At 36.8% G+C, this 27251-nt stretch overlaps 1 protein-coding gene across 1 annotated transcript; it reads left to right on the plus strand.

The window, feature by feature from the left end:
• Window positions 1-1134: 1134 nt before the first annotated feature.
• LOC6605393 lies at window positions 1135-1778 on the plus strand. The gene has a single exon (XM_002030190.2). It carries the CDS (start codon window positions 1225-1227, stop codon window positions 1591-1593), a length of 369 nt encoding a protein of 122 aa, XP_002030226.1. The 5' UTR covers window positions 1135-1224; the 3' UTR covers window positions 1594-1778.
• The last annotated feature ends 25473 nt before the right edge of the window (window positions 1779-27251 follow it).

The following is a 27251-nucleotide window of genomic DNA, read 5'->3' on the forward strand; positions in this document are numbered from 1 at the left end:
ATGATATGTATTTATGTGCGACAGTGAAAGCCATAGAAATATGATCGTATAAATCAACCTGAATGCACACCCTTTTTTTATGATTTTTTGACATTTTTTTTTTTTTCATTTTTGGGTTTCCGCTTGGTGTTTCAGTTGTTTTTGGTGTGGTGTTGGCTATTGTTGGGCTGCCCAAAAGGATTAAATGCTCATAAATGGCACCCAAAACGCGTGTGGTCTTTTGGAATGGCCGGTTATGTGAAATCGGAGGGCAGGAGAACTTGTTTCATAAATGAAGTTCAATTCCATTGAAATGAACTGGGAAAGTTCAAGGAACACTTGAAACTCGCCGACATTATATACAAGTTATATGCACATTGTAATCATTTAAAGAAATCAAATCAAGTGGTAGAAATGATATGTTACTATGAAATTGTATTTCTCTTAAAATATTAGAAATAAATCTAAGCTGAACTTCCATTTCAAGCATAAACAAATATTTATCTAATTGCATTCGAAGAAATGCTCTGCAAAAAATTCGTGGAATTTTCTCATAAGATTTGGCAACCAAAACAAATTCATAGATGCATTAAAAAACCATTTGTACAAGTGATTCCCCCCACCCCTCTGATGTCAGCCAATTCCAACTAATTCACAATAGTAAAAATTCCAATAGACTCGTGGAATTTGTACTGCCATTTAGCACAGTGACAGAGTCAACAACAAAAGGCCATTAAAAATAATTTGAATAAATCAAGGGAGGGTAGCGTGAAAAATTAATGTTTAGCCACTGCAAATGTCCAGTCGTGAATCAGGCAATAACAAAATATTCTCATCTACAACGAACACACACTCACGATCAAATAATCAATAGATGCGAGTTTCCAACCGGAGGTGCGGATAATTTATGAATGTGATTAGCATTGCCATTGTATCCGCAGAAGATCTCATGGGCCATCTTTGTTTTGGCCAGATGAAATCATAATGGTTAGTGGCTAACTCGGAGGTGTGAAGCGGCATAAAGAGATGAGGGAAAATATGAATACATTAGGTTACATTCGAACTAATTTATGATGGGTATATTTTACTAACAGAACCACTTTCAAGAACCACTAACATGACATATTTGACATATTTCTGAATGTTCATGTTCAAAATAACTTTTTTTTGTTTTTCCTTTCATATTTGAGCAACTATCAAAAATTCACTTCCTTTAAGACAAAATTTATATTCGCTTAAATTGAAATGCTAATGGAGGAGAGCACAATCCCGAACATTCCCAACGAGGTCATCAACTACGTTGAGGAGCAGCATGCCCGGCACCGCGACTTGACCAAGCAGAAGAAGAGTCTGAAGAAGTGCATCAAAAAGGTGCAGGGCATGCTGAAAATGATCGAAGGTCGCAATGATGGACTACCGTGCACAATTGCCGCCGGCAACATCTATCAGCAGTGCACCGTGCAGGAATTGAGGCTAAATCTAACCGCCAAGCTAATGATCTACGTGGGTAAGTTCGTCAAGGTCCACCGGAAGCTACTGGGCATACATTGGGATCTCAGCCAGGATTACGAGACGATCTGCCAGAACGCAAACAGCATTGATCTAGTCAACTGAATGAATGGATGATGATATGCTATAAACATCTTGTAATACATACATATACTCGAACTCACAGATCGCATTTCGGAAATAGCTGCAAGCAAAAGGCATACCGTGGATACGGATACGGATACCTACTATTTCATTTGTGGATACAAATATGTTAAATCACAATTATTTAATAATCAACATTTTACACTCCTGCAAAATCATGTTCTCTGCGATTAAATCAGGTATTTCCCAGGTATTTCACTCACTCACTGATCGAGTTAAATAGATAGTGCTCCCAAAGACAATGGGGAGTCAGCCAGTCTAATGGCTGTTTTCAACTTGAGCGACAACTTGGATCATTAAAGGCATTAGTGTCAGAGGCAGCAGAAGTCAGCAGCGGGCCAAGCAACCGAATCAAATTTCGTCTGAAATTTTCATAGTTGAATTTCCCTGCAAAGTGGAAAATGCGCGGCCAGGTGGGCAGTGGGGATCAGAGGTGGAGCAGCAGAGGCGTAGCCGAGTCACCTTGTCATAATTAAATGTGTAATATTTGTCTTCGCTTTCAACACACTTCCCGCTTCCACGAACTCATCGCAGCTCCACTCTCATCTCTACCCATCCCCAAAAAGACCCCCACCCCACTCCCCTCATCGCTTAACGCCTCCACAGATGATGTTGTTGCTCTGCTCAACGAGATATGCCCTTCGAAATGTGGATTTCTTATGATCCTAACTCCGATAAAGTACAATAACTTTTTTCGGAGCTTAAAAATGCTAAAAAAAAATACTAAATAATATATGTTTACTAATAAAAATGCAATTATCATTGAAAATCATTTCATTATTTGCAAAACACCAATTAAAGTTATTGATTGTACTTAAAATCTGTAGCTGTTTATGTTAACTTTAAGACTTATAGCTCATTATTATAATATAATTTTAACGTAATAAAACCTCGATAAATGTCTTTATTTAGTTTTTATGGAAATTGTTAAAATGATATAACTTTTTGTACAAGAAAACTGCAGCTATAGAAAGGTCGAGGGGGCTTTTCCCCAACTTTATGGATTTGAAATAAACATGTAACGCGCTAGGCGTGAATTGGAAAAATCATGGGCATTTCATCAGCTTAAAAACTCTATTTCTTTTTTATATTTCCGAAACTGGTTCCGCTTCGCTCGTTTCAAAAGCGAAAAGTCCCGCTCATCTGTGAGCCCCTTTGGAGCCATTGTTGTGTGTGTGTGTGTGCTTTGTTCGACTTTCTTTTGTGTGTTGCAGTTGTAGCTGTATTGTTTGGCTGCATTTCGCTTTGCACTGTGCTTCGTTGCTGTTATTTTTGTTGTTGCTGCAGATGATATTGTTTGTTGTCGCTGTTGTTGTTGCGTTGGCACGTGCGTCAAAAGCGTGCCCATGTGGAAATTTACTGCTGCAGCTTGTTACCAAAGTGGTTAGTGGTATAATTAAAATAATGTTAGTGGAGGGCTAACACGATTTTACGCAATTAATTTAGGCAGAATAAATTATACATCAAAAGCTTTTAGACAGTTTGGAAACTCTTTGATATATTACATATGTAGATATAAAGGTTTTTCATTCAAATAAATTTAATAAATTTTTTCATTTACTTAATAACTTATTTCTCTAGCACGTGAGAAATTTAATATATTTTATTGTGGTTAAACAATTTAATTTAAATTTAAGATATTAAAGATATAATACTAAAACGTTTTTTCCAACACTTAAATATTTTCGTAAGCTGCAAAATCTTCTATTTCCCATCTCTGATTATTTCCCATTGGGCATCCGAGCTTAAAAGCCCCTACATTGATTGTTTTGTTTGGGGCCTTTGTAATCTTTTGAACATTTTTCTCTCTCTCGTATTTAATAATCCATCAATTTAAGTTACGAAAAATGAAGTAATTTCGGTGCGACTGCTGATTTGTTTGGCATTTACGGCATGGACGAAATCGGAGGCGACCCCTTGCGACTCGTGCCCAATGTTGTTAACAAGTCTGATTAATGTCCCCGATTAGCATAAGTAAACATTAAGCAAATTATGTATGTATGGTACTCCATACATACATATGTACATACGTACATTCATTTGTACATCGGGTTCGGCAGCGGGTTCGTTTCGTGATTCAATATTAGATTTCTTGATTGGCCGTCTATTATTTTACTTGTGCCTTGATTTTTTGCGCTAATCAGTAAACAACCGAGCTGGCCCAAAAGTCAAATAAGTGCTGGAAAAACTCCAACACCAATAACGGCTGTAAACAACCTTTAGCGTTAATTAAAAGTGTACACAGAAATTTGCATTCACGACAAAATTGGTTAACGAAACATTTATGCTACAGTGGAGCATCAATAAAAATGTTTGAGTTAACTTTTATATCCAGAAATTGAAAGATCATTCAGAACCTAGGGTGAGTTTCACTCCAGACAGCAGTTTACGTAGTGACGAAGCACACCATGCAATATATCTGCATAGTTTTAAAAACACATTGTAATTATTATTTTATTTGCATCAGTTTTGATGCCAGTCTTAGATAGCCAGTGTGCCCTGTACCAGTAGCATACACATAAAAAATGAGCTAGGCTGGCCAGTTCGCCTTTTTGATTGAGTTTGTCGGCGGATTTATGCGCTGACCACTGCTGGCGGCGATTTGGCGGTTTTGGTTTTGGATTTCGGTTTTTGAATTTGGCGTGTTGAAGCTGAGCGCCGTCCCAACTGTCAGCCGTGATAAATGCCCCTGGATTTAGTAAGGAATTCAGTATTGGCCGGCATAAATAATTCGGATGTAATTGGAAAAGCCGCTGTGATTATTTTGACATTCGTGCCTGCTTGCAGGTGAATAATTTCTGCATATGCCAGAATCGAAAAAAAATTCAATTAACATTTTTCCTTTATATATATATATACATTTTCCATGACCTTTACGTTTATAATTGCAGTGGCAATTAGTTACTTTATGATTGAAAAGCTTTTTAGAAGCTCTGATAAGATTAGTGATTTAATTCAGCAATTATTTGCATTGCTTACGTTAAATGGAAATCATTTTACTGTAAGCCGTGTGCTGGAATTAATTAAGCTCATATTAGCTCATGGGAAGCAATTATTGAAGCCATTAATTCATTAATTAATAAATACTTTGTAAAAGGGGTTATATGCATGGGTTATATATATGTAATATAAAGAAATTCATTTTTAAATCTTGTAAAATAAATATTAAATTATTAGTAACTTCAGATATATAAAAAACCCCATTTGTTATGCTAATTTTTTTAAGAACAGTAATCAAAATAACAATAGCACCCCATAGAACATATTTATTATCCCATCTTGGCATCATGCGCTTAATATTGCTCCATATTTCATATGATACCACCTATGAGGAAGTTGGCTGCCCACTCACAAGTCAAGTTCAATGGCAATCGGTAGTTTGAAGCATTCGTTATGCTGTCACTCACCTTTCTCTACCACTACCACTCATTCATTAGCAATATTAAATTGCTGTTTTTTTGTTTTTTTGTTGATATTGGTATTCCCCGCGAATTTGTTTGGCTGTAACGAAATGGAGCCAAAATAAAATGTAAAGATGTTTGATTAATGGCATCTACCAACTGGTGAGCAACACTTACGATAATGATTGTTGTTCGAACGATCGAGCGGGTCGAGAATAGCTAAATAGATGGACTGCACATGGGGGGCTATTAATCAAAACCTTACACAATTGGAAAAACAAAAGCAATCGAATGGGGCCAAAACAAAAGCCTATGTTCCATCTTCGAATCGAAAGACGAAAACCAAGGTGGCACGTTCTGCTCGTGCGACACTTGCCAAGCGCCCCCATATCGGGGATAGCTTATATATTTATGCCCATTATAATATAGGCACGATCCCACTCACATTATAATGATTGCCATGATACCGCAGAGGTGGCGTTTTGATATGCGATGTGCTGCCAACGCCAATGACGCCCCCATCGCTCTCGAGCCTGGCCTAATCTTCTGTCTTCTGGCCATGGCTAGGTCTGCGGATATATATGGCTATAATGTTGAGACAAAGCACTTCGATTCCGCATCGAAATCGAAATCCACAAGTTTTCACATCGCTCCGGTGGCGTTTTTCGTGCTAAGCGTGCGTCTGTGCTCATTAATAAAACCACTGCGATCCTATCCCATCTGATATATATATCCATTCACACAGATATATATATATATTCGTCGCACTGTGGGGCCAATGAACTTAAAAAGCGCACCGATTACCCGTGCATTGGAAATCTGATCCCGAATGTCTAAACATATTCCTTCGCCATAAAACGAAAGTGAAAACCCAGCTGGAAGGTAAATGATCTAGTTACAGAATTGTGAAACTACTGAATAGAATTTCTAGGCAGCCAGACAAAGGGAATATATACAATATTTTATTCATTAATTTTAAAGAAAAAACTTGCATTTCTATGTATGAAAATTCTTGATTTTCAATAACTAATATTTATCAAACTCCTCTTATCTAATTTTTCAAATTTATAAAAATATACAGATCTGAAAAATAAAATATTACAAAATAATCCGAAAGTGAAAAGCTGTAAATCTTAGTTTGAAAAACTAAATCTGATACCCATAAATCATCGCTTATTGTTATTAATAGCTTAGTGCTTCCAAAAACACCAAAAAAGTGTAAATCAACAGCGCCGTGAACTCTTCGATTTCATCCCATTTCCATTAGTTATGCATCCCACTGTGCCGCCCGCACACTTGGCCGAAAAAAAAGGCTTTAAAATAAACTCCAACTTTAGGCCAACTTGCGTTGGTGTTGCAGTTTTTCGATTCGGATTCGGATTCGAGTTTGAGTTTGAGCTAAAGATGGAGCTTGAAGTTGGAGGTGCAGTTGCAGTTTCGGTTTTCAGCGATTTTAAACGGATTCATACGGCGAGAGTCGCCAGTTTTCGTGGCTTTTCTGTACAAATTTCCTAAAGGGTTTAGTTTTTGTTTCTGCCTGCACTGCAGTTGCGTGGGCCATTGAGCAGCGTCTTTTTTCTCAACTTTTTCAACTTTTTTTTTTTTTTTCGATTTGGCCGGCTGCTGCTGTTGTGGCCATAAATTTGTTGGTTGAGACTTGGGTTTTTTTTTTTTTTTGTATTTTGTGGCTGCCGTGAAAGTTGCGTAAATCAGCGTGAAGTAGAAGAAAAGTTCAATAGTATTGAAAATAATTGTAGAAAGTTTTTATTTTTTATTCGCCCCCAACTTCGCCCTGCCGGCCGCAAAGTGTTTATTCAACTACCAGATACATAGATACATAGATAGATAGATACGCTCGAAGGCGTGTTCCAGCCTCAGCAATCGAACCTTAATTGACTTTCGTTTGTCTCGCCACATTTTTTTTTTTCAAGTTTTACATAAAACACTTGAGATTCAAAACTTCAATCGTATCTTTTGTTCTCCGCAGGAAAAATTTTGCGACACCCATTTCAACATGACAATCAATGTTAATAAAAAGTAAAAGTACAGTTGTTACACAATATGTTAGTCATTGCCTCTATTTATGTTGATATGGTAATAACTTAATTATTTTCCAAGGCAATTAGTTTCGATGCATATCGAATCAAAAGATTATTTTACAAAGAACTTGTCTGGGGCAAGATCTAAATTCTAAACCTAGGCGCCATGTCAACCGGGAATCGTTTAAAATGCATATATGGTTATGTAATTTACATCAGGTTTATTTATTCTGAAATCGTATCAAGCTAATGGCTAACAGACAGATATGATAATTTGTTAGTTGTCTCAATCAACTTGGCCGACCTTTGACGAGGTCGGGTTATGTATTTTAGTTTCAGGGGTTATAACAAAGATCTCAACTAAGATATCTGAAGGTTTAAGGTTACGGCACTGTAATTTGATATGTTAGTTTTGATTTTAATCTGGAAATAATAAATAATATTATTTCATAGTGTAAAATTTTCAATTAAATTTTTGTTTAATTTAAAATATCCTAACAACTTGCTTGTTAAAAGTAGATTTACACTTTGTATCCCTATTTTGTTGCCTCGCCTAAATTATTTTAATAAGGGTATTGTTTTCCAGCGAAATTTCACCCCTTTTTTATAGCGCACATGATTATGGGTTTCGCCAGATAAACTCATTTATAAATCCAGACTCTGATTCGAGCACATTAAGCTGTCCATTAGCGTAATACATCAGCCGTCGACGGTCTGTAATTTCGATCTGAAATTAATGTAGGACAGAAAGTTCCAACGTGGTCTCGACTCGTTTCATATTCCCCAGCGATAGCTGACACCTCTTATCCAACTCCCAGTTGGTGGACCACAAAACCGGCAGTCATACATACGTGTCCGACATCCAGGCATTAACCGTGTAAGCTTTAGTTACCGATCCACATCCCAGGTGCTCCAAACGCAGTCCCAGTTCCCAAATTCAGGCACATCCGTGGTCAACCAAGTGTCGCAGCTGACCCACATTCCTGGGGAAAAAACGAGCCACCAAACTACTACCCAAATGAAATGTTTATAAAATGAAATCAACAAAAAATAAATTACACAAAATGGCAAAAAGAAAATCCCAGCCTCGCCTCAACTGACTGACAGAAACGGTTCGTCGTCGTCGTCGATGCCAAAAAAAGGAAACCAGTCGACAACTTTATGATGGGAACAAACCGAAACCGAAATCGCCAGCAAAAACAAAAAAAATATAAAAAACAAGACAACAAAAACGGTTTTGAAAATCGAAAACTGCGTTGACGTCCGGTACAGGAGCAATTAGGCAGCGGTCTTATCAACGTCGCTCAGTTTCGTGAATAAATCTCAGCAGCCAAGTGTTGGTAAGTAAATTTCGTCGCAAATTTAAAAGCAATTAAGTAGCGACCAGAACGAAGTCCTAATGCTCTTTGTTAACAAACATAAGGTATTTTATTATAAATAAAGGAAATTATTTAAGCCTAAATTAAATGAGGAGCAGTTATTAACAGATAGTTTTATTAAAGTCCCTATAAACCTATTTAAAATATCCTTAAGTTTTACTATACTTCTTTAAGTAGTTCCAAACTACTTTCAACTATGCTTCGTTCTGATTATTAGAGAATATATTCAATTTTTAAAATCACATATCACCAAGATCTATTATATTTTTGTAGACCCAGCTAAATGGTTATTACTTAAAAATGTCATTCCAAAATGATATTTAATAGATGTTCAGAACGTTCCATAATTAATTTAAACTCACTATCAAAGGAAACTCTTTAAAAAAAATCTCTGAACGTCCTTCGAAAAAACTTCTGAGAACTTAAAAGTAACGTTCAATAAAACGACAAAAACTCATGCGCCAAACATAAAAAAGAAAACATAAAGTTTGCATTGCCTTTGAACGACCTTCGCCATTATTTTTGTTTCTGTTGTTTTCTGATCGGTTACCTTTAAAAGTATTTCGCTGTTGTTGCTATTTTTTCTCCAGCACACAAGTGGCTTATATACACAGCTATGTACATATAGACATATACATATATACATTTGTTGCGGATGCATAAAACATGTTACCGATCTCCACGGAGTTGCCTTTGCCTCCAGATAAACCCAACTCAAATTAACCCATTTTCATGGGTTTGCCCGCAAACATTCGAACAAATTTTAAATAAGTTCTTAGTAGTTCTGAGTTTTGTAAAATAAAATAATTTTTGAAATATTTTGAAAAATGTTGCCTACAAAAATAACTAACTAAGCGTACTAAAAAGAAATTGTAAAAAAAATTTAAAATGGTTTGTTTTGGATAAAAATTAATGTATTCTAAAATGATGTTATATATAATATCAGATGTTATACATAATTTGTGAATTTGTATATTGTTAAAATACTATCGCTTAATTTGTACGTTCTCTTTCAAATCAGAAAAAGTTAGGTTACGATTTAAGTATTTGGCTTATTTCTGGGCAATGGTTGTCAATGGGTTAAGATACCTCCAGTCAAATGAGCTCAGCTGACGGTGCGTGTTCATCCGTTGGGCCAAGTTTCCATCAAGCCGGGCTTGCAGCATGTAGCCAAGAAGATTGGCAACACCGCTTCCTTGTTGCCAATTTCCAAGAGTGGCGTGATTTCTCTCCCCCAAATGCGTGTGTGTTGGTGAAGCATTTGAAGGTCGCACAATGTTTGCTAGCTGTGTGAAGAGAGGGTGGGTTGAGGTACACTGAAAAAAATATTCAAAAGCTAAAATTTATTTATTTGTTTATTTATTTTACATGTAAAAAGAGCTAATATCTGAATGGCATATTTTTATTCCAATAATATACACTTTTTTAATTACTTAATTTAAAAGAGGATAAACTAAAATTTTCCTCTTATAATCCAAATTTTTCTCAGTGCATTAAAAACGCGCCAAAAACTTGGGAGCACCCGAAGCGGCTTTCAGTTCAATTTTCAGTTGCACCTAATGAATCTTGAGATTTATGGCCTTACGTTGGGCTCCACATTTTTTTGTTCGTTTTGGCATTTGGCTGTTTTAGATCTAAGCCAAGTTTGGGATCTTTCAATCTGATGATTTATGCATTTGGCTGCGCTTCGAGCGCATTGGAAATTGCCTTGATTGATGCTGGCAACACTTTTCTCTTAAAAAAACGCCAGGAGAAAAGCGTATGCTAAAGAAATTGGCTAATCTCTACGAATTATCTTGATCGGAAAAAGTGTGAAATTGTATGCTTCGGGATATTTTTAATTCCCATCAATATTGTTCAGCTTATTTAGTTTGGAAAAATCGAAAAACTTTCAAAATAATTTGATGTTCAAACATGTTTTGAAAAATGTTTTCGAATTCATACTTTTTGTTTTATAAAAATTCAAGCTTTTACTTATTAGCTAGGATTATTTTATTACACAAGAATTGTCCTTGCATTGCAAACTAAGTTTATTATTATTATATTAGTATCTCATTTTTGGGCATTTGAAATCTTCCTTATTTTTAAGACACCATGAACTTTGTTTCGAATAAATGATTGATATACTCAACTTGTCATTTAAGCGCCGATCTGGGATATTTATGCGTTTATTTATTCGATTCGAGTGGCAAGTGATATGCGTGTGATTGGAATCCATCGCAATGCGAATTGACACCGCCTTTGCACTTGGCTGCCACAAAAAGTTGCTCGAGTGGCCAAAACCCCCGTGCATCTCGTATTCACATGGCCGCTGCATTCGAGCTTGGAAGGCGTATCGGGTTTCCACTTCGCCTTCGCTGCAATCATTTTCAGCTCACTTCCAGTGTATCTCGGCATGTCAATTTGTATCTCAACACGGCTTGGCCGATAAAATGTTCAACTAAGTGACAAGCGCTGGTCAAAAATGCAACAATTATAAAAAAAAGATGAGAGGCAGAGGCGCCCCAGGGTCGTTCACTTGTCTATCGCTGGCTTTATTTGGTCATTTTTTGGTAATCCAAAAAATGTTTCGGCTCTCTGAACACCAAAACAACCGAAGTAGCCCTTCATTTGCCATTTAAGGCACAGTTTTGTGGGCTTTCTGAAGGTCGGATGGCAGTGCTTCCCATGTAAATTATGTCAATTACTACGCTCGGTGGTCTTTAAGCTTTTGCATTAACTTCAGTTGTCACGACCTTAGTTATCACCCAAGCGCACTCGGGTAAAAAAGTGTTAAAAGTTAAGTTTACCTTCTGGTTTGGCTGGCTTTTTTGGGTTTACCACTGCGCTCTTACGTGAGTATTGTAAATTATGAAAATTATAGCAAAAAGTTACAAAAGACCAATATGCTAAAAACAGCCAACAAACTCACGAAAGCAGGAAAAAGAATTCAAGCGAAGGTCGAAATGGTAAAAGTTCTGTAGTTATCAATATGACTTAAGCTTTATCTAAATTAAAAGGTGATATAAATGAGTTAAGTCTGACCTCTTAATGTGCTTTGTTGATTTTTTTCTACCCTAACTCTATGAAAATAATACATCTGCTTTTGAACATATTAAATATTCAGCAAATGTTCACACAGGAAACACCATTTCACATCTCTTGGTTAACACGACCTTATAAGCTCTATGAAACTCCGATCTTTTGCGCACATATGTGATGGATTTTCTGTTGAGTTTAAAAGATGTTTTGTTTTACATTCGAAACAAAGCTGGGGCATTCATTGAATAGCAAAAGTGGCACATAGATACGAAATACACGCACTATTTATACACATGATGGTATTTATTCACAAGCTGAGTGTTATTAAAGCGGAAGTGCAGCGTATGGCAACATTTAAGTCCATCTCCGGACCAATTCTGCTGAGGCAGCAAATGCGAGGAGGCATGCTGCCAGATGATTTAGTAGGCGTTGCAAACACTCGCCATATGCGTGCAGCATGCGGCAGGCAGCCACTTAAACTTCACATCTCTCATGCCACGGAAAACAAGAAAACAACAAAAACACACAAACAGAAACAGAAATCAACAGCAGAAGAACAGCGCGACTTTCCTCACTTCCCTCGACTGCTAAAAACATTTCGCACCAGAAGTCGGAACAAAAATACAGCATTAAGTCATAAAATATATGTAAATTAAACTCAGAATTAAAAAAAAATATTCTATGAATTTTTATTTAAGAAAAAATGTTTTTTATTACGATTCTTCTTAATATCAATAGTTACTGTTTTTAATGTAATATAACCTTTTTTGATATTTAAGTCATATTCATTCATTGATTTATTCTGTAAGGATGTTCTTGAATATAATTTTTATTCTCTCTTAATTTTTTAAGCATACCTTACCCTTGTTTTTTTCAGTAATTCATCCTGTTGGATTATGTGGACTGTCCCCTTGAGGAATCCCTTTTTGCAAGCCCCTCATCTTTCAGTTCGGCCTCATTGGAGGCAACGCATGCGCAAATTGCTCGCCGACTGCTCTGGCAATAAATTCATAAAAAATCATTAAGCAGAATTTAAGCATCCACAAGATGCAAACTTCTTCGCGCATGTGAGCAGGGATTGGCAAAGGGATTGGAACCGAGATCGGATTGGGATCGCCATTCTGGATGGAATGGGTTGGGCTGTAAGAGCTCTGTAATATCGATGCCGGAGCAGCCGGGATGTCGCATTAATTTCAAGCTTAAGCAATCCACGGTTGGACATCTCCCAAACCCCCATATCCCATATAAATGGTATCTGAAGCACATGGAACACTCGTAAATTTAACTCAGCAGCAGGCGAACAAACCATCCACTTGGTGGAAAAAACAAGGTGACTCGCGGGATAAAGATGTTAGACAAACCCATAAACTATATTAAAAGTGTGCCATTACGGCTTCTTGATGTTATGGCGTTAAAATGTTGTCTAAATGCATTTTTAACATGGCACACTTTTAAAAAAACTATTTACTGTTTTTAGAATGTGAGGTAGGTCAACCCGTGTGCGCTTATCTTTATCTAAGATTACAGTCAGCAAAAAGCAAGCATTTATATATAAGTATAAGTTAAAAGTTAACATATATGTAGATAGAATATTTAAATATTATTAATGTATTTTTAACTTGTTCTATTTGAAGCAATATTATTGTTTCGATTTTGTGGATTTGTGAAGTAGTACCCTACCCGATTGGAAGGCCATCTCCTAACCGTTTGGAGTTTTACAACTGAAGCGCGATTTTTTTGAATTGAAAAACAGAAAATTTGCATGCTGGGCATGAGGAGGATTTGAGAAGAAGAGTCAAGGTTGCGCAAGAGACAACAAATGACACCACAAAACACAGGCGGAATGAAAACAAAAATTATTTTAATTTTATGCTACGTTCTGTGACGCTTTTTCGGGTGTTGCTGTTTTATTTGTGTTTTATTTTATTTTTTTTGTATTTTTTAAGCCCGGCTTGGGTAGGCGTCAAGCGAATTGTTTGTTTATGCGAGTTGACAGACCAAACAAACCGAGGATAAAATTTGAGATGAGCCGAGGGAGTGGCCAATATGCCGGGTTCGATGCAGAAAAGATACCGCCATACGAAAAGATACAACTTATAGAGATAATAAATGTGCATATGCGAAATTTATGCGATATTCGCGCTGTGAATTAACATTCAGACATCTTCAAATTAATGTTGACACTTGTCTCCTCCCAAGATCTCTTCTTCGACCTTCCCCCCTGACCATTCGATTTTATCTGCCCCAAAAGAAGAACTCATTAGAATCCCCTTTCCAATTTAACTCAAGGTTAAGCCCGTTCGTCCTCTGCAAATTTATTATTTTTTTTAATTTTTACCCCCACTTTTTCCATTCTTTTCTTCCTTTTGGTCTTCGGTCTTTCATGTACAGAAGCTTCTCTTCCAGATCGAAAACAAAGGAAATGAATCCCAGTCCAATTACTCATTTCAGCTGCTCCTGTTTTACTCATTTAAGATGGAAGATTGCTTTATTCTTTTCGTTATTATATTCACTGTTAAAAATATAGATATTTTTAGTTTTAGTTTAGTACTTATATAACTAACTATTTCTTCACTTTAGCTAACTAACGTTCGTTCTTTAACTTAAGTACCTCCCACTCCTAGTGATCCACTCCACCCTCCCTTACTTAACACTTCTCTATAAAGATTTCCCCCGTTGGTTTGTTTATGCCACACCATTTAGGTTGAACCAGGCTTTGTGACGCAGATCTTGTTGCCTGCACACTCTCTCTCTTTCTTTGCCTAAGTGGCCGACGTCATCACTCCACTCCGATCCACTCGCATCCAATCCAATCCAACCGACCCCAACCCATTCCATCTGATCCGATCCGATCCTATCCCATCCCATCCCATACAATCCTATCCTATCCGATCCAAACCGACCACATGTGGAGTTTGTTGTGCACACACACACACCATGGCCAGCTAAGATCACCATGATCATGTTGGTTTTTTAGTCTCACTACACTGAGAAAACACTCTCGCTGATTTAAAACTAAAATATATATTTAATATCAGGCAGATGTCTATTACTTATTTTTAAACTATTAAACTTTTTATGTTTTGTAGCACTATTACTTATGTATCATAAATGCATTCAATGCAATTTCATCTTGCTTTATTTATTTTATGATTCGTATATGTTTTCTCGCAGTGTAGTCCGTGTTCTCGCAAATGTTTGCCATTTGCCACCGCAGTCGCTCTCTTCCGAGCAAAATCGCGAGTGCCGATCTTCAGAGTAAGACAACATTTCTATTATTTATACCCGTTCGCTGGCTTTGCAGATTTTCCTCCAGTTTTCACACTTTCCTCGGGCTCTGCGAAAATCGTTGCTGTGCTGCATGTAGCAATTAAAAATAATTTGTTGAGCTTGTTTTGTGTCAGAAATCATGAAAATACATCATAATAAAAGTAATGTTGTTATCAAAGTTGCGGCTTTTACACTGATAGATGCGATATCTGTATCTTTTTTGTTTAGCTTGTTCGGCGAATGGCAATCATTTGTTCAGTGAAATTCGCTTGGAGAAACTATTGAGATATTGGGGATATTTGCTAAAAATTAAACAAAGAGTGGGGTATTCATATTTAAGATTAGGCAAGCTAATTGCGTGACATAAATAATTCTATAAATAATACTATATAATTAAGAAATGCAGCTTAAGTTATATATATTTATAAGATATGCTGTTTCTCTCAAATCTATCTACATTCCCCCCTTTTTGGATTATACAACTTTCTGAGCTCTGACCCAGACCTTCGCTATGAAATCCGGAACTGGTTTACTGACTGCAAAGTCGCACTGAAGTGCCTCTTGAAGTGGCATAAAAAAAAAGAAATATATATCAGCAAATTCAGCCAAATGTAAACTTATTTCCTTCGCCCGAGTGGCTTTGATTGAAAGGCAAATAAGCTGCCGGATTCAATGAAAACAGAGAGACTGCTCACTTCATCCATGGAAGATATGTATGATGGAAATCCATTTGACGACGGCGCTGACAGCAGGAACAACAACCACATCGTCGAGCATAAATCATTTGCACAGACAGAAATGCAAATCTTTGCAGATTAAAACAAAAACAAGGCGACTGTATATAAATAAACATAAGGCCAGCCAGACAGACACAAAAACCTAAACCTGTCAAATCGGCGATATCGTGAAAGATAAACTCCAAAGCCGGACAGTTGCCCCTTGAGTGCGTTTTCCCCAGCCCGTAAAATTTGTTTTAATTAAATGCCAATCGCCGATCGTAATTGCGGCACATTAGGTAAAAATCAAAAAAAAAAACTTCAAAAAAATGACCAAAAAATCACATAAGATATTTTGAGAAATATCTCTCGACGTTTTATCTGCTCAAGTTGAAATCGAAGCGGACATTAATTGACCAGTGGAGATTAGCGACTCGAGAGCCGCAGATACCATCGACCATATAGAGATGGTGGGGCGAATGGCCAATCGCCAAAACTGACGACGCTCAAAAGGTCAAAAAGATTGTACAGCCGAACAGTAATGGGAAAATTCAAAACGAAGATGTCCATAAAGTGCTGTATTTTTATCATTGACCAAATTTGTATATTTATGAGCAGTAAAAAGTGTGGGAAATGTAAAGGAAATTACAAAATATTATAAGGCTGTAAAAATTCCACTAAAAATTGAGTAATTTTTGTATTATATGATAGAACTATTCAGCAATCTACCTTATGTTTAAAGGTAATAGAATACCTATAGTAATCCAAGCATGTTTTAAAAATTATAATACTTCACAATTGCTATCCACCAAATAAGACATATAACAAGTGATTGCTAGCACCCATAAAAACAAACAATAAATGTCAATTAAATTTGCATTCCTTCTTAGCTTTTGAATATGTTTTAAAAACAACATACTGATGTATAATATCCAATAAAATTCTACCAGTCATTATCGCAAACTTTAATAGCCCGAAAATGTATTTTCGCTCTGTTATTAAATCCAAGAATTATAATAATTATTGTGAATGGCATGGCGGCGCAGAAAAAAAACAGTGCCGAATGCACCCACTTAAAAAAACATATATATTGGTAAGTAAACTAAAACCTTGACTTTAAAAACTGTTGATCTTTTGCATAGTCTTGATCCGCAACGATCATATTATAAAATGGCCAATTGAAGGTCCACCAAACGTAAGAAACATAAAAGCCATATAGCCATTGTGCCGACTTTTGTTTCGAGGCAATTAGGCGAGAATATATTTATTTGTTATGGTAATTACATTTGCCGCATTTCACATGGCCAGCAAACCCAACAGACATGGCCATATTTTCTTGATTTCAGCTTGAAAACTTGAACGGCGCCAAATGTCGAAAAGTTCAATGATGAACAGGGCTTGAAGTTGATTATTTTTTTGGGCATCACTAAGTGTTTCCTAATAATCAGTTTGAATCGTGCTGGTAGAAGGTTGTCTTAGATTTTAAATAAATGTTTACATTCCCTAAAGAATGTTCATAAAGTGCATGCGACAGGTATCTGTTAGGTTAAGTAAAGGCTTAAATGTATTCAAGCCCTATTTGTATTCAAACCTCTCTCTCTATATCACAAATCAAATAAATCTTTTCTACGCTTATAAAAAATGACTTTCAAAGCAAACTCTCCCAGTGACACTCTTTTTTTTAGCCATTCCAACTGAAACAAAGTGCGCTGTATGCCCACACACAATCTTTCATTATAACTAATGAACGTTTCGCGGCGCATTGACAATTAATCAAAATTTAATTAAATAGACAAAATGCCGCATTAAAGTATGCACTTTACATTGTTGCTCTTGCCATAGCTGCTAACAATTTATTGTGCTTGCAAATTCAGATGCAAATCTGTCGCCAACGTGCAAAATGGTAAATTGTTTTACCAGCCACCGGGCAAGGCAAGTGTGTACTCATACTCATACTCGTATTCATACTCGTACTCAAGCTCGCACTCATTTCATTGGTGAGGCTTTTGGGCCAGGTTCGGTTGCTGTGTGGGCCGCAATTAGTGGAGAAGGCTGAATGTGTGCGGGCCAAAGCCAATTCGAACGACAGCCAAGTTGACCAGTGGGACTTTTTGCTCCCAGGCTTAAATGAAAAATGTTAAATATGCAACAATATTGCTAGAATAATTTAATGTAAGTTTTAAAAATTTTATTTTATTGTTAAATTAATAACTTTAGCTTTCAATCTGCAAATTCCTAACCTTACTTAAGCTAAATGTTGTTAACAGTGAATGAAAGCTTAAGCGGCATTCTGTTAAATAATCTGTAGATATTTGCAAGCTAAAGATACTGTATCTGAGAGAAGTAGTTCAACAAAATGAATCAGTAGCTCAAGCCAAAGCACACATCCACATGAATGTGAGTTTAAATGAGCCTATATACTCATTCATATCCATGGCCAATGACTTGAAGCTAGAAGAGCATTTGGAACAGCGATCATTATCAACGACATGCGATCGAAGCGTGCAATTTGAGAATTTATCGATTTCCAACACTCGAATGCGATCTGCATAGGAAAATACTATAGATGGGAAAGGGGAAAGGGGGGGGTGGCTAAACTTGGCCGGAGCATGCAACGTTTCATGCAAGAATTCTCAAACATGATTTCGTGCTCTCGGCCAGATGCATTCATTAATGCATAATTATAGACAATTAAGTGCTGGCCAGATCGAAGATGCCGATGAATGGATGGGGTTCGCTAATGGTGACGCTGGAAATTGCCGATCGCTGGAAATTGCAACAATTCGATCGTAGCCGAAAAAAGTGTCTCAGATGGACTGCAATCGATAGTCGAACGAATGTATCTTTGGATGGATGAATAGCCTGTACCTTGTATCTTTTGTGGTTTTCCTTTGGCAATCCATGCAGAGCGTGAGCGATTTGCCAATTGGATCGATTGTATCGATGCACGTGAAAAATGTAATCATTTGACAATTTTAAATTTAAGTAGACTTAATTATATGAATAATCTATACAATACATATGTACTATTTAAATATCTTGTTTTAAAAGATCTCATATCAGGTGTCATAGTAATACTTACATATACAAAAGTAATCCCATTTCTTTCCGTGTCTCTTGCTGTTTGTTTAAGCTTTTAACGCTTTTCAGCTTGACTTGATTTCGGGGCGATGTCGAACTCGTTTTCCCACGTTGGAAATTCTTCGATTTGCGTGCAATCGCAATCTCAACTGACACCTTTTCAGATTTCCCCCTCGCCAGTACGTTCTCCTTTCCACTTGAGATAAATACCTGGCCATGTAGCAAAAGATATTTTGTAGCCACACATGAGCATAAAGGAAATTCTTCGCCAATCGCTCACTTACAAAGCGATTAAGGAAAAGAATTGCAATGGAATTTCCTATATGCAGGGTAAACTTCGTGGCTGATTCCAGTAGAAATATCTAGTGAATATTTTGGAGACAGCAGTATTTTGCACTCGCGAACTCTCTAATTTCTTCCCACACTTTTGCGAACTTTTACCAATTTGCAATACCAAACAACGCAACCCAAAGCTATCTCACGTTCCGAAAAATAATACTAAACACCAAATAGACAAAGTCCCCATGATTGTACAATGAGTATTAAACGAAACAAAAAATGACAAAATCATTAAGAAAACAAACGAACCGCTCTTTCACACATAAAATAACCCCAAGACGTAAAAATAACAAACTAAAAAAAAAAAAATGTAAAAACCAATTGCACAAGATTGGTAAGCCATTCAGAGAAATCACGAAATCGGTGTCACTAAAATGACAAAATTGCGCAGGGAAAAATGTGAAAAAATAAACAATTGGCATACATTTGAAATGAGAACATCCCATTGGCGATTAGATATGCCAAGATCAAAGAATAAATCTCTGCCATCGCAGGTAATCAGTTTCAGAGGGCTTTCTATTATGCAAATTAGTAACTGACTATCTTGAAACGACTTCCTGCTGCGGATTATCTAAATCCGATCAAATATTTCAACGAAAACTAAAATATTATCATTTTCCAACACAGCACTTATTCGAGTCAAAGTATGAACAACTTGTTTCAACTTAAAACCAACATCGCGTGCTTTCCGGTTCATTTTCTGGGTGCCCCGAAAGAAGTGTGTTAAAATAGGCACTACCAACTGACTCACTAATGAATACACAATGAATACTAAATGATTTTTTTTTATAATTCTCAAACTCTGCGCTTAATTACCGCGAGTGAGTTTGCCTAGGCCTAAAGGCTTGTATGCATACCATAATCATGAGCTCAGTTCGGGTTCACTCAACTCTGGCCAAATAAATTCATAATTATTTGATGAATGTCTTGCGGTCCATTAAATTGGGCGGCACATTTTGCCGGTTTTTTTTTTTCAGCACATGTTTTTCGAATATATATTCAAAGTGAGAGTGAGCGTGAATTTGTTGTACGGTTTTCGGGCATTTCGACTTGTGGTTCGTATGATTAATGTTAATTAGTTGCCACAGGAAACTATGCAAATTACAGCCGAAAACCCAAAAAGAGGCAATAATTAAGTTGTATGTTTGGTCTTTGCAGAAAAATTTTGATTTCATTTGCAGATAATCCCATTTGTTGTAAATTTTTTTCTTTGCGGTTGGGGTCACCTGGTGGCATAATCATCTATCTTAAATGGATCTCTGCTGGGAAGACAAAAGACGCGAAGGCAGATGATTTATGCTGGCAAGCGAATTTGTTTGGTTATTGTCGTAGATTTAAAAGAAAATGGGTTATGTTATTAATCAATGCTTAAATGTGGGTTAAATTGAGAAAGTTTTTGAAATGAAATTGGGTAACAAACACGTGCTGCTCTATGTGGTTTAAAAAAAGACGAAAGTTATACCATTAAAAACTTGATTTAGTCAATCTACCGTTATTCGTAAATAGAAGTAATCACAAATTTTCTTAGCTTATTGTTAAAATAAAAACTTACATACATACAATACGAGAGATTCTTTTATTAGGGAAACCCCAATTTTTGATCCACATATATTTTAAATGCTTTGCCGTTCCATAGACTGATTTTGAAAATTGCTGGCCTGCAAATTGCAAAATAATAATAATTGCTAAAGCGAACTCATCATCATAATTAGGGCCTCAATAAACGATTCATAGACTGGACAATTTATGTCATTACCCAAAGATCAAGGAAAAGAGAGCTTTAGAATAATATATATAATATATATATATATTTATATATTCATATAAAATATGAAGGCAAATTTATTTTAGTTTAAAAATCAAAAAGTATTTCTAATGTTCAGGGCCTATAAAAATAGTAATTTGCTTTAAGTTTCTGTTGGGACTCCTATTTTCTTGACCATAACTGTTTGGAGGCCACTGCCATCCTATATGGCGTTGCATAACCGCCAACAATGTGCACCGTTACCCGGGTTGCTAATGAGCAGACGTGGGGAGGTGGAGAGGTGGGGCGGTGAGTTAGTGGGGACTGGGAAGAAAGCTGCTCGTAAGTAAGCAGCGCACGTAAGAGCGCACCGCGAGCTCCGGAGATCCAAAAGAACCAGAAGCACGAAGGAGAAATGTGCATATTAAGATAAGAATGCAATGGTCAGCCGGAGAATTCGAGACGCTGAGTTACCGACTGCCCCAAAAGAATCTTTCCAGGCATGCATCGGCTGTACTTCACTCCGATGTTGCAACATTCGCACAAGTCAGTGCAACTGGCTGAGACTCGCCTCCCCCATCGCAAGCGAAGATTCTGCTCCCCGTCAGTCTGGTTCTGGTTCTCCTCGCTCCCCCATACCCTGCCGCTACCATGCCGCATCTTTTGTGGCATCGCCTTAAGCTCCGAAATGGGTCAATTTAGTGACAAGCGATGCGGTGCGATGCAGTTGCACAAGTCCCAGTGACAAGTCGCCGTCTCCGGGCGATTGAACTGCATCACAGATGACATGCCACATGGGGCACAGAGAAAAACTAGTCCGATTCAAGTCTAGCTATAAGGTTTAAAGATTGCATAAAGCATAGGTATAAATTCTTTTAATTTCTTCATATAAATTCTTTGTTGTGTAATGTATTAAAACTTTATTTTATAAGAAATTCTGATTATTTTCTGTGCAGACATCAGCACCATATTAGTAGCACATCATGTTGGGGCATGTGGCACGAACTTTCTCTTGTCCAATAGCAAATAGCTCAAGCAGATGCAACATAAAATGCTAGCATGGGATTTGTAAAAATAGTTTATTATAAATGAACAACAAATTTATAAAATATTTAAAATCAGTATACTATATATGTTATATCAGTAACATGTGGCATGTGGCAATGCCAGCGGAGTAATTAGTTTCCCATAAATTCCCCTAGCTGATATTAACAAAAACGATTATGTTTGTTTACAGGAAATAAATAAATATATTGTTTTTACAAAAGTGGCTTTAAAGTTCAAGTTCGCTGATCTTGAAACAAAGAAACCAGAAAGCAAGATAAACGAAATTGAAAACCGAGAACTGTCGCGCATTTTAGGAAGTCGAAAGATATAGACCTATATCGAAAGCAGATAATGTGGGGTGTTTCTTTTGCATATCGCTCAACACTAGTCCACCCACCCATCAACATACCTGAAGTTAATCAATTAAGCCCGAGAATTCGAGAATTATGGGGTCAGTACATGCCAGACTACTGGTGGTTTACGTGGGTGCCACTTTTATTATTATGGGGCTTATTCGATTTTATGGCGTTCTGCTGACCAAAAAACAAAAGCCAACGATAATAGAGGGGGGCGGATACATCAAGGCACAAATAAATTAGACCAACTTTGTTGGCTCTCAATTCGCTGCCAACTTTATCAATCGAACAATTATATCTTCTGGTGCCGCGAACTTTTATTTTTTTTTTTTCGGCTTTGTGGCGGCGCTGCACGCAAAACGAGTCACGATTTAAGACTGGAAAAAGGAACTTTGAAGTCGGCCAGATATTGGCGAACAGCCAGCCCCAAAAGATGACGCCAATTTCAGCCCAAAAACTGAACCGAAACCGCCTAAACTTATTAATTTAACCCACTTTTCCGCTCGTGTCGCAGCCCAATAAAGCAGCCAAGAGAAAAGATTGTCTAAGTAGATCTGGGATGCTTTCAAATGATGGCGACAAGAAAAGAAAGTCTAGTTAGGTCATCGGGTAGAAGGAAAATGGGAAAATCTTGCGGAACATTAAATTCAAACTGATATATCATAATAAGAGCGTAGGAAATTATATATCTTGTTATTGTCATGAAAACGAATAGATTCTTCTTTAAATTAAAAAAAAAAAATTTTATATTATTTTCTTAAATACTAAAAGATTAATAGATATGTATAGTGAAATATAAAATCTATCTTTGTATCTATCTATCTTTCTATCTATCTTTCTTGTATCTACTTGAAAACGATCCAAAATGTTGTCTAGGTCATGTTTTTAAATTGTCAGGCTAGCTCAATCTTAGGAAATCATTCTTATAATAGAAATACTAACGTAGATACATTTGTATCTACACTTTTAATTACCTTAACTATTTATGGATTTTATTCTTGATTATCCACATAGAAAATATAAATTTTCCAATAATATAAGTTTGTTTTAAGTTTTAAGCTCTCTTAAAACCCAGAGAATGGGCAAAAGAGAAGAACTACAAATAAATCTTCGCAAAGAGAGTCTTCGCGCAAGAGAGTCTTTGGAGAAATAAGTGTTTGTGTGTGTGGGAGTGTAAAACCAGTTTGTTTGACGGTGCTCCATCTCTTTCCCCCCTTATGTTTTATGCACTTATGCTGTGCCAGCAACTTTTAAATTAAAAGCCGTTGTCGCGTTTTCCATCGTTTTTCTTTCTTCCTCTTCTGCGGCTCCTCTTCGTTTTCTGTTCATTCTTTTCTGGGTCGCTGTCCTTGTCGCGCAATCAAAACAAACGCGCTTTTCGATCGTTCTTTGTTTTTGTGTTTGGAGTTCTTCTGGTTCCTGTTGTTGTTGCGGTCGATTTTGTGGTTGTTGTCGTTGGGGGTTTTCTTCCTCTTTCCAGCTCATTAAACTTTTAACGGCTACTGTTCCCTTGTCGCCGACTATCCCCCTTCCACTCGCACACACTTTAAGAAAAAGTTATTCTTATCGATTAGATACATTGACTTTAATCATAAAACTAAATTATAAATTCTAATAATTGCCTTAAAAGTAAATAAGTTAAAATATAAAAAATTAAAAATTGCATACTTTTAAGCGCATGTATGTATGTTTAACATTTAATAATTTAAGAAATAATTATTTTTTTCCTTACTTATATTTTCAGGTTCAGGTTATTTGTGTTGATATTTTTGAGAAAGAATTTAAAATTTTTTCCAGTGCACACACGTAATTAATTTCAATGGCCGCGAACTGTTTGAGGCACGTTCAATCGTTCTGATAAGCCGTCTTATTGGTTTTGTGTTTTGAGCGGGTTCTACGGTTAATTGACTTTCCTCAAAATCAAATTAGTTTTTACCCAACTTAAAGTTAGGGGTATTACTGAAAAAAGGGAAAAGAAAATTTTAAAAATATTACCTAAAGTATAAAAGCTTATTTTAATATGTTTTTCTATTTTGTGGCTCTAAAACAACTGTTATATTATGCATGATATTGTATTAAAAAAAGATTTTATAATAACATTAGCTTAGTTTGCGGAATAGTTTGGCTTCTATAATACCAACTTTAACCCTAAGTATCAAAAAGTCGAGTTAAAAACTAACCGCAGTTGATTTCTGACGGAAGAATCTCCGTTGAATCTGCGGAAGAATCTCCATTGGTTATCTTCAAACCTGACTTTTTACACAAGGCGGGATAGTCTCATTTGATGTGGTTCACAGTTAGATTGAGTTGATAGCCCATAGGAAATTATTTGTTATTCTCTTTTTCCCAGAACTTTTAGGCCACCTCAAGATGGTCGGCTAAATTGGGTTAAGCTCAGCCCACGATGTTAACTGATTTTGGTTGGGCTTGTCCGCCTAATTGAAATGTATGTCTAACGTATGAATAAACTTTGGGTGTAGCTGCTATCTCGAAAAAACAACTTCATCCTATTGAAGTGAATATATAATAAATTTAGCTTGAGATACTAATTACGTATGTGAATAAACAAGTTGCTTAGTTGTTTAACCGACAGCTCAGTATTTGTTGTTATAAAGGCTGCTAGTTGCAACAATAATTTAAAAGTTAAAGATATCTAATATCTTCCGAGATACTTGATATATTCACTTAAAAGTAAGTTTATGTTTACTCAAATTTATAATGAATAAACATCCTGTTAAATAGTTGGTCATGTGAAAGTAATATTCCGCCTTTCTGATTGTTGTGAAACCCGTGGCTTTTCCCAAGTCTGCCAGTTTCGGCGACTTCTTTGGGCCAAAAAAAAAACACTTAAGCCTCGTTTGGAACGCTTCAGCTGTGGCACATTTATGCAGATTTTGTTCGGCTTAGGCAGGCATATGCACATATCTTATCTGGCTGCACCACCCACCCACACACCGAGTGCACCACACACAGTCCGCATAAGTTGTGTTTCTTTATGGCCAGACTTGTGTCAATATAGTTATGAAGTGCACTGAAAAAAAATGTGTCTAAAATTTCCAGGGTAAAATGGTATTAAGTTCAAAATTATAGAAACGTAGCATTTGGAACATTTTGAAGCCATATATTGAAATATGATATTATATATAAAATATATATTAAACTTAACCTATATGTATATTATATAACCTATATGTATATTATATATTTCCCTATTCTATTAAATATATGTTTGAATCTACTATTTTCTGTGCATGGATGCCACTTTTGGTCGCCAACAGAGCTGTTACCATGATCTGAAGTCGATTTAAAGATGCAAGATGCAATAATATAATGCAATGCAGCAAATTGTGGATACACCCATACCACCCTGCCATCCTGCTGATCTGAAAACCAGTTGGAAACACTCACATTTGAACGGACCGACATCGACCCACGTCAAGGAAAGGGACATGGCCAACATAAATGCAATTCGAGAGATACACACTGCGATCGCTGGGGATCCCATAGGATGTGGGGATATGTGGATATGTGGGGATACGTGGATTTGTGCCGTCTGTCACTTCTGACTGAATGGATGCGCGTCGAGTGCGCCGAGCCCATGACAACCTGCAATCAAGCGCCAGCAGGCATATCCAACTGATTCGGATAGGGCCAAGGCATCAGTACACTCACAAAAAAAAAATATAAATTAGTGATAGATTTATATGTCATTTATGAGAAACAATTGTGTCAAAATTCTAAAGAAAATTAGTTAAACAAAACTAAGGTTCCTAAACTATATTATTACCTATGTATTTACATTATCTTTCTTATTCCCTTGAATTATATGTACATGCTAAACTTTACATTCATTTGCATTGAAAATGAATAAAATGAATTTCCGAACCTTTTCCGTTCGTTTAGATGATCGCATGAATCCTCATTTCATTTAATTGTCTTTTTCTGCCCATCAATTGCAATAGCAACAAAGCGCGTAGGCCAGCAACAACGACCATCGACCAACTGGCAACATGCGGCATGCAACTTGCAGCATGCAGCATGCAACAGACAACGGACAACATTCGACAATGCGACATTGCACGGGCCTCAACTTAAATTATGCGCCAAACAAATAAGGTTTCGCCCAGTCTCAACTTCGAAGCCCGTCTCATAATGATGCCATGGGGCCATCGGCAAGTTGTTAATGTTCATGCACTGAAAAATACTTATTGCTTTACTACCAAATATTCAAAACTTCCAGTGCTTGAAATGTTTTGTACTTGATTGAGTGAATTTTTTCTGAGTGTGGAACAGTGGCTATGTGATGTCGCCAGTTGCACAAAGTCATGGCCACAGTTGTCGGGCTTTTTCCTCCAAATGCGATGGGGTTGCCGAGCGGATGGCAAAAAAGAGACAATGTCAGCAACCGCAAGAAACAATTAAGTTGGCTCGACACAATGAGGAAAGCTACGATCAACAAGACAGTTGGATCACCGACTTTATGTGCTGCTGCCTGAATTGGACTGGGATTGGGATCGGGATCGCTACTAGAATGGAGTGGAATGGATTGGTATGGTTTGGATTGGAGGGAGTCGTGGCATCATAATTGCGGTCCCATTTTCAGATTTCCTATGAAGAAAATTGTTACACGTTTACAGGTCTTAAAATTAAGAGTTTTGCATTAATGCGATATATAAAGTTATATAACACATTTGATGATCGGCTCAGATATATAACTTCTTCAAGTAAATGAAATTGTTCCACCTTTTAATATGGCCCTGATATTCCTTCTTATCTGGGCCATCTAACAGTGGGCAGCCTGAGGAACCTTTTGCTCCAACAGCTGCTGCTGCTGCGGCACGAGCCAAGAGTCATTAAAAAATAAAAAGACTTCTCGATGGCAGAGGGCAGCTTTTTCGATTAAGTGACAGGTTAAATGCTAAACCATAAGTTTTGGCCACAAGCAGCTGGCAATCACCGAGCACGAGCCACAAACTTTTGCAGCCGGCCGAAAAGCAGGAGCCAGGACTCCACTGAGAAAAATAAACATAATCAAATTAAATAGAGCAGTTTTCAATGTATAAATCTGTGGAACAATGTCTGAAATATTTCCCAAATAAATTGTATTGTTTTAAAGAATGTAACACATTGAAATATAAACAGACTGAAATTGTAACCCAATTGTTGGCCGGATTTGTTCACATTTTCTCCATGTGGGAACGGCAAGAGTCGGAAGACAGGAGAATC

This window comes from Drosophila sechellia, chromosome 3L (genome assembly GCF_004382195.2).
Source record: "Drosophila sechellia strain sech25 chromosome 3L, ASM438219v1, whole genome shotgun sequence".
Classification (NCBI taxonomy): Eukaryota; Metazoa; Arthropoda; class Insecta; order Diptera; family Drosophilidae; genus Drosophila; species Drosophila sechellia.